Source organism: Malaclemys terrapin, chromosome 7 (genome assembly GCF_027887155.1).
Source record: "Malaclemys terrapin pileata isolate rMalTer1 chromosome 7, rMalTer1.hap1, whole genome shotgun sequence".
In the NCBI taxonomy this organism is placed as follows: Eukaryota; Metazoa; Chordata; order Testudines; family Emydidae; genus Malaclemys; species Malaclemys terrapin.
In genome coordinates this window covers 97,229,322-97,242,694 of record NC_071511.1, presented here as the reverse complement: position 1 = coordinate 97,242,694, position 13,373 = coordinate 97,229,322, and the positions used below count along the sequence as shown (strand labels likewise).

Below are 13,373 nucleotides of genomic sequence, written 5' to 3'. Positions count from 1 at the left end.
TTCAGCAGTCTGTTCAGTCTTAAAATAAGCTGTAGGGCATAATCCAAAGATAAATTATGACAATCAGCTGTCTAGAGCACTAACTGCTTTTATTGGTCAGGAAGGCGTGTTGAGAAAAGATCCATGGACTGGTTATTTCCTAGCAATAAATATCTCTAACTTGTCCACTGCAGCCCTAGCAATGCCCAAACACTTCCTAATACCCTACTTTTCCACTCTTATATAATTGTGGACCTAAACTACATTACAAACTTTTTGTAGTCTGTTGGTCATTGCTGCACTTCAGTAGTGGTTGGAAGTTCCAATCCGCCAAAAATTGTGATCTATTCGTCTTTCAACACGCTAAAGTCCCATTAATTTAAATGGAGTTATACAATTCTATCCTTGCAATATATACCCATGTACTAGAGGAATGCCAAAGTTTGCTTTTGGGATACCACTATTAAGAAAGGCTTGACTGACCTTTATTGAAGATAAAAATAAACAGTAGTGTACCTTAATGTCAGCGGTTTCCCCCTCCTGTGAAATCCTAGGCTTTCTGCATCCCTTGCTATATCATTAATATGATAAAGGTAGTAGAGAGCAGGGACTCTGAGCATGTGCCAACACACTAAGTAGTAAATATCTGAAAAATATTTTCCTACATTACAAAAGCATATTAAAAACCAAACATGTTTACTGGTTATCAGAAAACAGTATCAGAAGTAATAATCAAAGAAAAGCAATAGATGGATTGTGAAATGAGCTTTTTTGTTTGCTTGGGGAAAAGAAGGGGTGTACTGCTAAATACAAATTTGTTCTGAAATTCACTTAAATTATTTTTCCAAAGACACAATTAATGAAAATCTTCTACAGATTTTAAATCAGTGGTAGTTGAGACTATTTAGTTCAAGCATACAGTCATGTCTAGCATCATCACATACTGTTCATGCTCTGCTTTAATTTAAAATAGATAAAAAAGGATCAAGCCAGTCCTGAATTTATCTTTGAGACACTTTACTTTGCAGACAACATGGAGGTGAAGAGACACTATTTTATCTTCAGGATTTATTATCCTGAAGAGAAGTAATTCCTTTTCCAGTTTCCTACTACCTCAAATATCATACCATAAATACCTCAGCATTGCCATGCTGCTTTGAAAAAAGTAAGTATCTGGAGTGGTTATACAACGGATTTGAGTCAGTGGTTTTAAGTATTAAGTGTTTCCTTTTAAGGGTTTGAAGGTAAAAATACAGTGACATGACAATGTATACTGCATCACTGAACATCTTGTTTACATAATTCAAACAATGTTCTTTTATTTGTACTTATGTAATAAGGTGAACAAATATTAAGAATTAAAGTACATGCATGGTGTTTGTTTTAAAGAAAAAAGTCACTTAGTCTCAGACATCTATGATTTTTGTTCACTTATAGAGCATTGTGTAATATGTACGGTATCATTACATTCACATACCCATCTAATTTTGCTTTCTATTCTGCTTTCCAAACTGCAATCTGTTTCTATGCCAGAATTTTTTGTATATATATCCACTCCACAGCATATAGTATACAGCTAGTGAACAAAATTTGACTACTTCAGTTGCATACTGACCAACAACAAAAGACCGCACGAAGAATAGAGACTACAGACAGCTCTACAAAATACGCAGTTTTAAATATTAGGGGCAGCAAAATATTTATTCATCTATGTTATAGAAGTGACCACAGGCAGGGAGGAACATACATTTTCCAGTCTGTCTAAGGCAGCAGCTAACAGTCTTAAGCAAAACTTCCCCCTAACCTATCGGTCAAATTACTTTTAATTTGAGGAGAGTTTAAGAAGAAAGAAGACTAAAGCTTCCAGAAGATAATCACCAAGTTACAACAAATATGAGAAAACTTTATCCTGTTAAGTAGTTTAAGCATTAACAAAAAGTTGATCCAAGAGACTTCTTAAACAATTCTTTTAGTGTATATTTAGAGTGCTAAAGAAGAAATTAAGGAATTCCAAGAAAAGGCTTTGGAAAGATGGGCTTTTCTGAAGATCGAAGCCACCTTTTGGATGGATAGAAAACTTGCCATGATACTTAAGTTGTATAGTTACTGAATAAGCACCTGCAGTAAAAAGAAATACCTCCCCAAAATTTAAAAGGGCCAATGGAAAACTGAAATATGTGCTTTTGGGTAGATCAAGCCCCTCAATTCAACTGAATGGAAGAATAACTTATAACAATAAGCCAATTGTTTCCAGTTTACTGTTCTCTCTCCCCTAAGAGATCCAGTGATTCACTTTCTGACTTAAAAAGGGATAACCTTGACCCACCCACCCCCTTGCCTGTTTATATAGTGCACAGCTGTTGTATTCTCCATCTAGATTTGAGTAGAGGTGCTCTGAAGGGGGGCAGAAATGCCTTGGTAGGCTAGTCAAAATGCTCTGAACTTTAGTATATTTATCTGCGATCAAGACTCTGCTTGGGATCATATACTCTGAATTTGGAAAGAGTCTAAATGTGCATTCTAGTGTATTTTGGACATGTCCATCACTAGGGTATTTGAAGATGGTGGATAATATCCTGGGAGACATTTTAGAGGATCTGTCCATCAAAGGAGAGATTATAGTACCTTCTGAAGAACTTCTAAAGGTAAATCCAACTTTGTATCTGTTCAGCTGATAAACCGTCCATGGCCAACCTTGAAGAAGCCTCATAATCTTGCCTACAGAGTTACATAAGTACAAGCTGCCACATGACCCAACTGAGGCAGACTTGATGTGGTTCTTGGATGAGCCCAATGGCAAGAAATGAAGGGATTCATCATAGAAAATCTCTCCTAAGGAATGTATGCCCTTGCAACTGGAATGTAGGACCACCCCTATGAATTATGTAGGCTAAATGCTGGTGAGAGCAGTTGTCTTGATTGATCCTGAAGCTTGAACAACAACTGTAGAACTGTGCAAAACATCCCTGTTGAGCTGACTGACCTTGAATCAGCCAATCACCTAGAGAGTGATACACAGGGAGGCCCTGTCTTCTTAGGTGAACTGCTACCATATGCAGGCTTTTAGTAAACATCCTTGGAGCTGTAGAAGGCTGAACACGAACTCTGAATTGATGGTGAAGTCTGTTGACCACAAAACATAGATACTCCTGTGAGCTGGATGAATCGACACATGGAAGTAAGCATTCTGCAAGTCCACAGTAACAAAACAATTCATAGGATCAAAGAAGGGATTATGGATGAACTTGTTGAGATGTTTAAGATCTAAAATTGAACACCATCAATCTTTCTTCTTTGGTATGAGGAAGTAGTGGGAACGGAACCCTTTGCCTTGAAACTCTGGAAACACCTCCTCTACTGCACCCAATCAAGGAAGAGTATCTCCAAGCACAGCAGGATTTCATCAGAAGAATCCCTGAAAAGGCATGGGGTGGCGGAGCAGAGTTGTCAGAGGCTGAAATTGAATTCAGTATCCTTTCTAGACAATTTCTGAGACCTCTGGTTGATAGTAATTGCAACCCGTGAATCCACAGAAAAAGAAAGGCAAGTATCAAAGGGAAGAGAGAAGGGATAAAGATCCTCTATAACTGGTCAAGGACTCTTAACCAAAATATTAAACATTCAAACTCTGGCCTGATGAAGAGTGCACTATCCCTGGAGAAAGAAGGCCTTCTTCTGAAACAGGTCTTTTTCTAGAAAAAAAATCAGGAGCCCATCATTGATAAGGATATGACAGAGGCTTTTATCTGGAGAATGATGAAGCCACTTTGCTTTCTCTGTCACAGTGTGTAAAGACTCAGAGACCAAAGCGTCACTCCGGAGTATTTCAGACAGTGAAACACTTCATCAGTTCTAGATCGAAAAATGTCATGGCCTCAAAAGGCAGGTCTTCAATAATGGCCTGAAACTTCTTTGGCATACCTGATGACTGCAGCTGTAATTTTCTTCCCCTAGTGACCACAGTTTGACCTGGCTGGAGTGTCAGAAGTATCCACTGAGGCTTGTAGAGCTGTCTTCACCAACTCACTTTCTGATGTCACTGCATTCAATTAGTTTCTGGTCTCTTGAGGTCTTTCAGACTGCTGTAAAACTTTGTCCCCTTTCAGAAAATTATATTTAGCCAATAAGGCATGATAATTGGCTATACAAATCCGCAAACTAACCGATGAGTAAGCTTTTCTTTCCCAAAGATCCATCTTTTTGGTCTCCTTATCCCTGAGTGTAGACCTAGGGAACCCAGAAACTTAGGTTTTTCACGAACTGCCCTTACAACCAAAGATCCAGGTATCTGGGTGTACCCAAAGTACCAGATCCCTTAGGGGTGACTTGGTATCTGCAATTTGCCCTGTTAGGAGGTGGCCAAAATAGAAGCTGGGGTCTGCCACATGTTGTTAGCAGCCTCAAGAATACTTTTGTTAATAGGCAGGGCCAGACAACCCTAGGACTCCAAGTGCATGTCAAATAATTTATGAGATTTGTCCTGGACCTCTAAGGAAATCCCTAAGGTATCTGTCATTCTTTTAAGGAAGTTCTGAGAGGACCTGAAATACAGTAGAATGTCAGAGTTAGGAACACCAGAGTTACGAACTGACCGGTCAACCACACACCTCATTTGGAACCAGAAATATGTAATCAAGCAGCAGCAGAGAAGAAAAAAAAAAAGCAAATATAGTACAGTACTGTGTTAAACTACTAAAAAAATAAAGGGAAAGTTTAAAAAAGATTTAACAAGATAAGAAGCCTGTTTCTCTGCTTCATTTATTTAAATTAAGATGGGTAAAAGCAGTATTTTTCATCTGCATAGTACAGTTTCAAAGCTTTATTAAGTCAATTTCAGTTGTAAACGTTTGAAAGAACAACCATAATGTTTTGTTCTGAGTTACGAACATTTCAGAGTTACGAACAACCTCCATTCCTGAGGTGTTCATAACTCTGAGATTTCTACAATAGTCTATAGTGAACTTATTAGATGGAGTCATGACCTTGTCAAATGATGACAAAGGGCTGATCTTCACTACGGGGAGATCGACGCTGTTGCAATCAATGCAGTAAGGGTCGATTTATCAGGTCTAGTGAAGACCCGCTAAATTGACGGCAGAGCACTCTCTGGTCAATCCCAGTACTCCAGCTCCCCGAGAAGATTAAAGTAAATGGATCGGAGGGCATCTCCGATTGACGCAGTGCAGTGAAGACACCGGGGTCAGTCAACTTAAGCTACGTCGACTCCAGCTATATTATTCACGTAGCTGGAGTAGTGTAACTTAAGTCCACTTACCCTGGTAGTGAAGACAAGCCCAAAGATATGGCTAGAGCAGGGGTCGGCAACCTACTGCACACATGCCAAACACGGCACGCGAGCCGATTTTGAGTGGCATGCTGCCTGCCCAGTGAGAGGAGGCGGCAGAGGGGAGGAAAGCACCATGCTGTGGGGAGAAGCGGGGGAGGGGAGAAGCTTGGCTGCCGCAGGACCAAGCTTCTGCCTCCTGCCCCCACAGGGGAGAGCAGTGGGGGGGGGTCCTGGCCCCCAGCCCTACTCAGCCCTCCCCTCCCACCGCTCTCCCCTGCGGAGGCGGGAGGCAGAAGCTTGGTCCTGCGGCAGCCAAGCTTCCTCCGTCCCCCGCTTCTTCCCACAGCATGGTGCATTCTGGCACCTCCTCCTTCCCATCCCTCTCCCTGCCGGCAACGGCCCTTGGAGGGGGAGGGGGAGCTGAGCCAAGTGCAGCATGCTCCCTGCTCCATAGAGCAGGCAGAGAGAGGTAGGGATGGGCCTTGGGGAAGGGGATGGAACAAGACATATCCCTCCCAGCCCCCTGCCATGAGCCGCTCAGGGCAGGGGGCTGGGAGCACCCCCATGAGCCGAGCACCCCAGCCTTCTGCCCTGCACCCCCCACACACTCCAGCCCTCTGCCCTGACCTCGAGTCGCCCCCAACACCCAGGCTTCTGCCCTGAACCCCCCCAACACCCAGCCTTGTGCCTTGCACCTCCACACACACCCCAGCCCTCTGCCCTGACCTCGAGTCACTTCCAACACCCAGCCCTCTGCCCTGAACCCCCCACACACACCCAGCCCTCTGCCCTGCACCTCCACCCCCCCAGCCCTCTGCCCTGACCTCGAGTCCCCCCCACACCCAGCCCTCTGCCCTGACCTCGAGTCCCCCCCACACCCAGCCCTCTGCCCTGAACACCCCCCACACCCAGTGGGCTGAGCAGGCTGGCAGCATAAGATCAGCATTTTCATTTAATTTTAAATGAAGCTTCTTAAACTTTTTGAAAACCTTGTTTACTTTACATACAACAATAGTTTAGTTATATAATATAGACTTAGAGAGAGACACCTTCTAAAAAAACGTTAAAATGTATTACCGGCACACGAAACCTTAAATTAAAGTGAATAAATGAAGACTCGGCACACCACTTCTGAAAGGTTGCCTACCCCTGGGCTAGAGAATAGGCTAATCCTTGTATTCCTACATTACAGTGGTTCTCTACCTGCGGCTCAATCAGCACAAAACTGCAGCCCATGTCACATCCTCAAGGCCATACAAGTTGTATATGTATTGTGTGGATGTGACCCACATAACAGAGAGCTGCATATACGGCCCACAATGGTAAATAGGTTGAGAACCACTGCTCTATTAGATCTTTCCCATCAATATGAGGTTCTAACTCAGCAGTTTGCAGGAGCTCTTGATGAAATGATTAGGATTCTCCAGCAGGATCCGTAGGAGGTGGCAGCAATTTTACTCTGGACCTCAATGCAGCCAAATAAGGAGTTGATAGAAGAGGCTGAGGGTTCCATGGAAGCTAAGAGGGCTAGGTCTGCACTGTATAAGAGGAAGGCATATCATGCCACAGAGATGAGAACCAGGGGATTTAAGACCTCTCTGAAGCATGCTAGCAGCATGAGCTCTCAGAGCCAGCAGATCTCTTCTCCCAGAGTTGTCTCTCTAGTAGTTTGGGCACTTGTTGAAACTGGGTTCAAAACAAGAAGAGACTTCTCTTGAGGGGACCCCTCAGAATCAGCTGTACTTCGCGTACATTTTTCCATTAAAAAAACATTTTAAATGAGCATCAATAAGACCTCTGTGTATGCTTCAAAAAAGCATTACATATTTGATAAAGATGTGAGACTCCTCTAAACAAAGCAAACATTTTGAATGTGCATCATTAGCAGCAAAGCTATCTCAGGTAAGGTAGAATTTAAAGTCCAAAGACCTGTTTTCCACCACCAGATTTACTCTCAGTACAGAGGCAAGACTAAAGACAGAAATGTTAGGTTTTATTTAAACCGGTTGCCTAAAAACAATAAAAAAAAATATTCAAAATTGCACTAATAACAACCCTAAACTGTCAAAGCTACAATGAAGCAGAAAGACCCCTGATGTTCCAACTTGCTACCACAGGCAGTGTGAATGAACTGAGTGCCAGTTGGGGCTGATCCATCTTTTATAACCTTGCTGTAGGGGTTGAAAGAGTATACAGGGTGTACTGCACAGCCCCAGTGGACACTGCTGGCTAAAAGATTCTGGGCTTATATGCAAAAGATAAATGTTTCTACAATGGGACCACATGGAAAAATACTCAAAGAACTTGCATTGCTGATATCTGTATTGCATCTGTGGATGGATAACTTCAATTTTCACTCAAGTCAATATGGCATTATGATCACTAAGCTTATTTTTTAAATAAAGATATTTGTGCTGCTCAAGGACTTAATGGTATTAGTATTAAATAGTATTAATTAATATTAAATAGTAGACTATTTAAGCCAAAAAATGTAGTTCTAGTACAAGAGATTGTCTCCTACCTAATATAACAATCTCATGTCCACAAAATCCAGAAAACAATTTTTTTATAGGAAGATTAACTCTATATCACAAAATTTCTGCCTAATGCTTTGTAAGCTACGCTTGGATGCTGTTATCCAAGTTGTGCACACAGACTCATTTTGCCTGTGCACCAGAAGAACCACCGCAAAATACGGTGTTCCCCAAAGGAAACTGGCCAAAATGTCCAAAAAGAGATTTTGATCTTCAAATGTTTTATAAACAGTTTAAATAAAAATGGAAAAGCATAAATTTAAAGTGATGGCAGCATCCTTTTAAGGTTAATTACAAGACATTAATTCATCTTAGAATCTCATTTTGGAGTTCTTTAGTGTTTCTGCATACTAAAGTGCACTGCTGAGTGGACTCCTGTTAAACAGAATACATTGTACTAAATATTCAGAAAATATAGACCAATGGCTCCTCTTGGATTTTAACAAATGGGTTTATGCTTATATTACTCCAATCTTAAACTTGGTCCATTCACTCCTAGTAAAGTAAGATAATGACTTCACAATAGTGCTTGGTGCAGGCAGTTCCATGTGTAGTAAACCTAGCTGAATCCCGCCACATGAGGGTCACCCCATCCCCATTACCCAGCCCACTTGCTTATACCCATGACTGTCCCTGCCTCCCGTATGGGTGGTGGACCCTCACCGTTTATCGACTGTCTCCTGATCCCACCCACCGGTTACCCACCCCTCATTGGGGACATTGCAGTGTGTATATACTATGTGTGCTGCCCAGCCCCAAAGCACCAACATACCCCCTTACTCTGCATGTTACCCCCAATGACCAATGACTAACGCTTCAAATTTTCTGTATCGTTTATTTCTTTAAATATTTTCTTGCTGGTGAAAAGAGGTTACTGTTTTCCCCTCAGTGTCCCCCATTAAGTAGTGTGAATGGAATGGAGAAATGCAGATGGTATATTTCACCCAAATCCCTCAGAAGCACTGGAAGGTGACTGGTGGGAGAGAAGACCAGGACAAAAGTATTGGAAGCGAGCCAGGGAGGGGAGGAATTTGGGGCAACCTCACTCATTCTTCCCTCCCCCCCGCCCATTCACTTAATCTCATTTTTGCCTGTGTGTTTAATTCCACTCTGACCTCAAAAGCCTCCCAATTATCACATTAGCTCCACCCACCCCACATCCTACATCTTTTTCAGTCCCTGGAACCCATTTGTTCTTTCCCCATCTCTTCCCTTTCAAAGTGGGGAATGGATGAAACCAGACGCTGCCTTCCCTCCCTCCCCTATTCTTGCTAGCCATGATCCAGTGAAGGAAGCAGCACTCAGGCACCTTTTTCGAAGGTGTCATAGCAGCTCCCACTAACCATGTGAATTTCACACTCACTTTAGTCTTCGGAAAAATAAATACTTATCACAGAGAAACAAGTAAGAGGGGAGATATTCTTTTCAAGTTTGCAAGCCAGTACTACATACAACGAAAAGTAAAATTATTTTAAAAACAGTAGTGTACTATCTGCTTAACACAAAATAATGTATAAGAAACAAGTTAATTACTGCATTTGGTGTATCCGAAGAAGTGGGCTGTAGTCCACGAAAGCTTATGCTCTAATAAATTTGTTAGTCTCTAAGGTGCCACAAGTACTCCTGTTGTTCTTTTTGCATTTGGTGTATTGCTCAAGTTAAAAATGTTAGACTCTAGATTTACTGGCCAGTATTAAAAAAAAAATCATATTTAAATTAAATGTCCAGCTTTTGCCTAAATAAAATAGATTACCAGGTCTAAAGTGGCTGAGTCAGTTATGTATTGCTGCTTCCAGTATTTTTCTTTAGAACTTCTCATTATTTCTTGAAATCTCATAAGTATTTAAAAGAAAACTCAACCACAAATCGCATTTAAATTCTCAAAACTCTGCAATAAAATACAAGTAAACGTGTTACAATTTGAGCATCTGCTTCCCCAAGACTAGCACATGGCATTTATAATTTTGCCAGTCCCTTTAAGCATTTGTTTAGGATAGGTTATGAAGTATGCAAGTCACCTAAAGAATCTTCAGGCAGCAGTAATAATTTGGCCTTATTCAGAAGCAAAGCATTTGATTCACCTCATGAGAGGCACTGATAAAAAGAAACAGCATTGAGCATTTCAACACAAAGCAGAAAAATGCCATGCAAAAGCAGTAATTTAAACGTGCAAGGGACTAGAAATAGCCTCTTACACACATTGTCAGCTGCTGCTAACAGCTTCTCTTGTTCAAGTGCATAATCTACACATTTAGTGACAAAGCAGCTGTGTATCACCACTACCCTCGTCTCCCAGCAATCCAGATTCTACATTTACCAAGGACAAAATGCATACTATATAGATTGTTGTTTTTTACTCAGGTGCTTTTTTTTTTTTTTTTTTTTTTAAAAACATCCATAAATGTGAACTTGTGATTGATAGCCAAGCCATTTTAAAAATAGAAGGCAGATGCATACTTACTCATTTATGCAGTGAAACCAATTTAGAAAACCCTTTAAAATATATGCAGACAATTACAGTATTTTGTAGTGTTAGACAAAATACATGGGTTTAGTCCTTTCAGTGTCATGTCTGATGAACAAGGCCAGAATTTCCTGCAGTTTTTTGTTACAAATACTCTGCCATCACATAAGTGTCAGTAGGCTACGTTGACAGTACTCTACACTCTAGGGCCAGGTTCTATCCAGGTATTTACATAGCCTCATGACTAGCAGATGGATCACCCAGAAAAATTCATGAACTTTTTCTGATACTGCAGTAATTGAGGGTGCCACACATCAGGCCATCATATGTGACATTGTGGAGAAGTTAAGAAAATTCTTTGCATTGGTCTCCACTACCGAGGATATGGGGGAGATCCTCACATGCGAGCCATTCTTTTTAGATGACAAATCTGAGGAATTGTCCCAGATTGAGGTGTCAACAGAGGAGGTTTTGAAACAAATTGATAAATTAAACAGTAATAAGTCAGCAGGATCAGATGGTATTCACCCAAGAGCTCTGAAGGCACTCGGATATGAAATTTCAGAACTAACAACTGTGGTATGTAATCTATCGCTTAAATCAGCTCTGTACTTGATGAGGGTAATTAATGTAATGCAGATTTTTTTTAACAGTCTCCAGAGGCAATCCTGGCAATTACAGGCCAGTAAGGCTAACTTCAGTACCAGGCAAATTAGTTGAAACTATAGTAAAGAACACAATTATCAGACACAGATAAACACAATATGAGTCAATATGGCTTTTGTAAAGGGAAGTCATGCATCACTAATCTATGAGCATTCTTTGAGGGTGTCAACAAGTATATTGTAAGTCAAATATACTTGATCAACAGGCTTAGTACAAGTACAAGTGAATCCTAAAGACAGGCATGCTGGAAGGACGATGCTGAAACCCTGATTGATAACTAAGAAGCCAGTTATAAATAATCAGGAACAGTTGGGACTGACTATTTAGCACTTTCAGACAGACATTCTAGAGCAACTGGCAGGGGCTTTGAAAGTTGTTTCCCATCATAGAATCATGACAGAAATAGAAGAGAGGCTGGATTCCCTTGTCTTCCACTAAAATAGATCTTACTCAAAAACATTTTTACAAGTCTGACAGTAGACTGATTTAGCCTCCCGGAATACAGAACAAATCTGATCCTAACTAATGAAGTCTCATGTTAATCTGCAACAAATTTGTAATTAAATTAGTTATTCACAAAGTCACAGCAAACAAACTTGTGGAGGTCTAGGAGATATCAGGTCAAGCAGGAACTAATTTTATTTCTTGGCTAAAGCTAGAATAGGAACTCTCAGACTGGAAAGAACCTAAAGCTGTGTAAGGCACTACATTAGTTAGTTGCAACTTTTAGGAACTACACTCAAAAGCATATATGTTCGCTTCATCTTATTTATACATGAGCAGATGTTCTAAAACAGTGGTTCCCAAACTTTTGTACTGGTGACCCATTTCACATAGCAAGTCTCTGAGTGTGACCCTCTCTTATAAATTAAAAACACGTTTTTATATATTTAACATCATTATAAATGCTGGAGGCAAAGCGGTGTTTGGGGTGGAAGCTGACAGCTCACGACCCCCCCATGTAATAATCTCATGACCCCCTGAGGGGTCCCGAACCCCAGTTTGAGAACCCCAGTTCTAAAATAACCACTGACAGCAGTTTTCTTTTGAGACAGAAATGTCCTAAATGGTATTTGCAGGAGACTTACTTGTCACAAAGAAGTTACCATGCCTCAAGCAGTTTAAAAAACTTCTGGTAAGAGTAGCGGTTTGCACATAAAAGTGCATCTAAAAAGTATAGTAGGAGTGAGAGCTCAGTGACCAAACACAGTACAATGTGCTGCCAAACCAGCCTTAAGAACAATTGTGAATATTCATGGCCAGGGGAGAATGGAAGGATCTCTGAATATGAGTGCTAACCCACCCTTGTGGCTACAGATGGTATGCTATATAATAGTTACAAAAATGCAGGAGCTGTGGGTATTCAATAAAAGAAGGAATGTATAAAGCCAAGAAACTCTCCCAAACCACCTCCTCCCCAACCCAAAACTGGTCTAAATGACGTTTTTCAAAAGTTTCAATGCCATGGAAGCCTTGTTTACATTAACATTCTTATTGTTGCTACTAAACTGGCAGAGCTCAATTAACAGGGGAAATTTTGCAACCCTCCCCCCAGAATAAAACTAGCTTAAATACAAATTCCTGATTCACTAAACTGAGCAACCTCCACTAGCAGAGTACAACTCAAATGGGACTCCATAGATTCACTGTTGAAAAAAACCTGTGTGTTACATGGACTGCAATTTCTCCTCCCGCCCCCATACACAAGGTATCTGCAGAAGAATTGCAATTGAAAGAGACTGCAACCATCTTAAAGAGTCAAAGCTGGTGGTTTTAATGGATTTAATGTTTTTAAAGCAGCAGCAGGCATTTGCTCGTTCCAGAACAGCCTGTGTAGATTTATTTTAAGCTAATTACCTTTAGGTGGAAAATATGACTTGCTTTCAGCTTTGTGAGGCCAGTCCACCACAAGAGGTCCAAACCTACGAAAGCTGGCAGTGATTTCATCTACAAAAACAAATAAGGAATCTTAAAGAAAATCTGAAGATTAAAAGTGGCAAAAAAAACATTCTTGTTTAAGAAAATGTTAGAGACTGAATTTTCTGAAGCTATTGAAAAAACAGGAAAAACTGAAATGATGAATACGTGAACCTTCTTGAAATAAATATGCTTTTTTACCTCTACAATACTTTGTTGCTTAAATACCACTAGTTTTGCCTTTCACTATGCAGCTTCACAGACTAAAAGCAGATGTGCAGCACTGTTACAAGACAGAATTTTCTGTATTAGTAGTAGTAATGATGAAAACCAGAAGCCTTAATACAGATTTGCCACATTATTTTTTTAAAACAACCAAAACAAGATGAATCTGAACCATCTTAACTCTCAGACTTCGGAGATTCAAAATCTGGATCTGAGATTTCTCAAAGTATGGGATACTCACAATCAGAAACTGCATTTGATCTATTAGAAAGGGTGTGTATTGCAAACACTGAGCTGAACT

General features: G+C 40.6%; 1 protein-coding gene across 6 annotated transcripts in view; it reads right to left on the bottom strand.

The window, feature by feature from the left end:
* CPEB3 (cytoplasmic polyadenylation element binding protein 3) overlaps positions 1–13,373 on the bottom strand; it is a 186,505-nt gene that overhangs the window by 42,874 nt on the left and 130,258 nt on the right. For 5 of the 6 annotated variants that reach the window (XM_054034807.1, XM_054034809.1, XM_054034810.1 and 2 more), the window contains one exon: positions 12,788–12,877. The exons of the other annotated variant lie outside the window; for it this stretch is intronic. In XM_054034807.1, the coding sequence (XP_053890782.1) occupies positions 12,788–12,877 (90 nt within the window). The remainder of the gene's footprint in view (positions 1–12,787; positions 12,878–13,373) is intronic. 6 annotated transcript variants of the gene reach the window in all.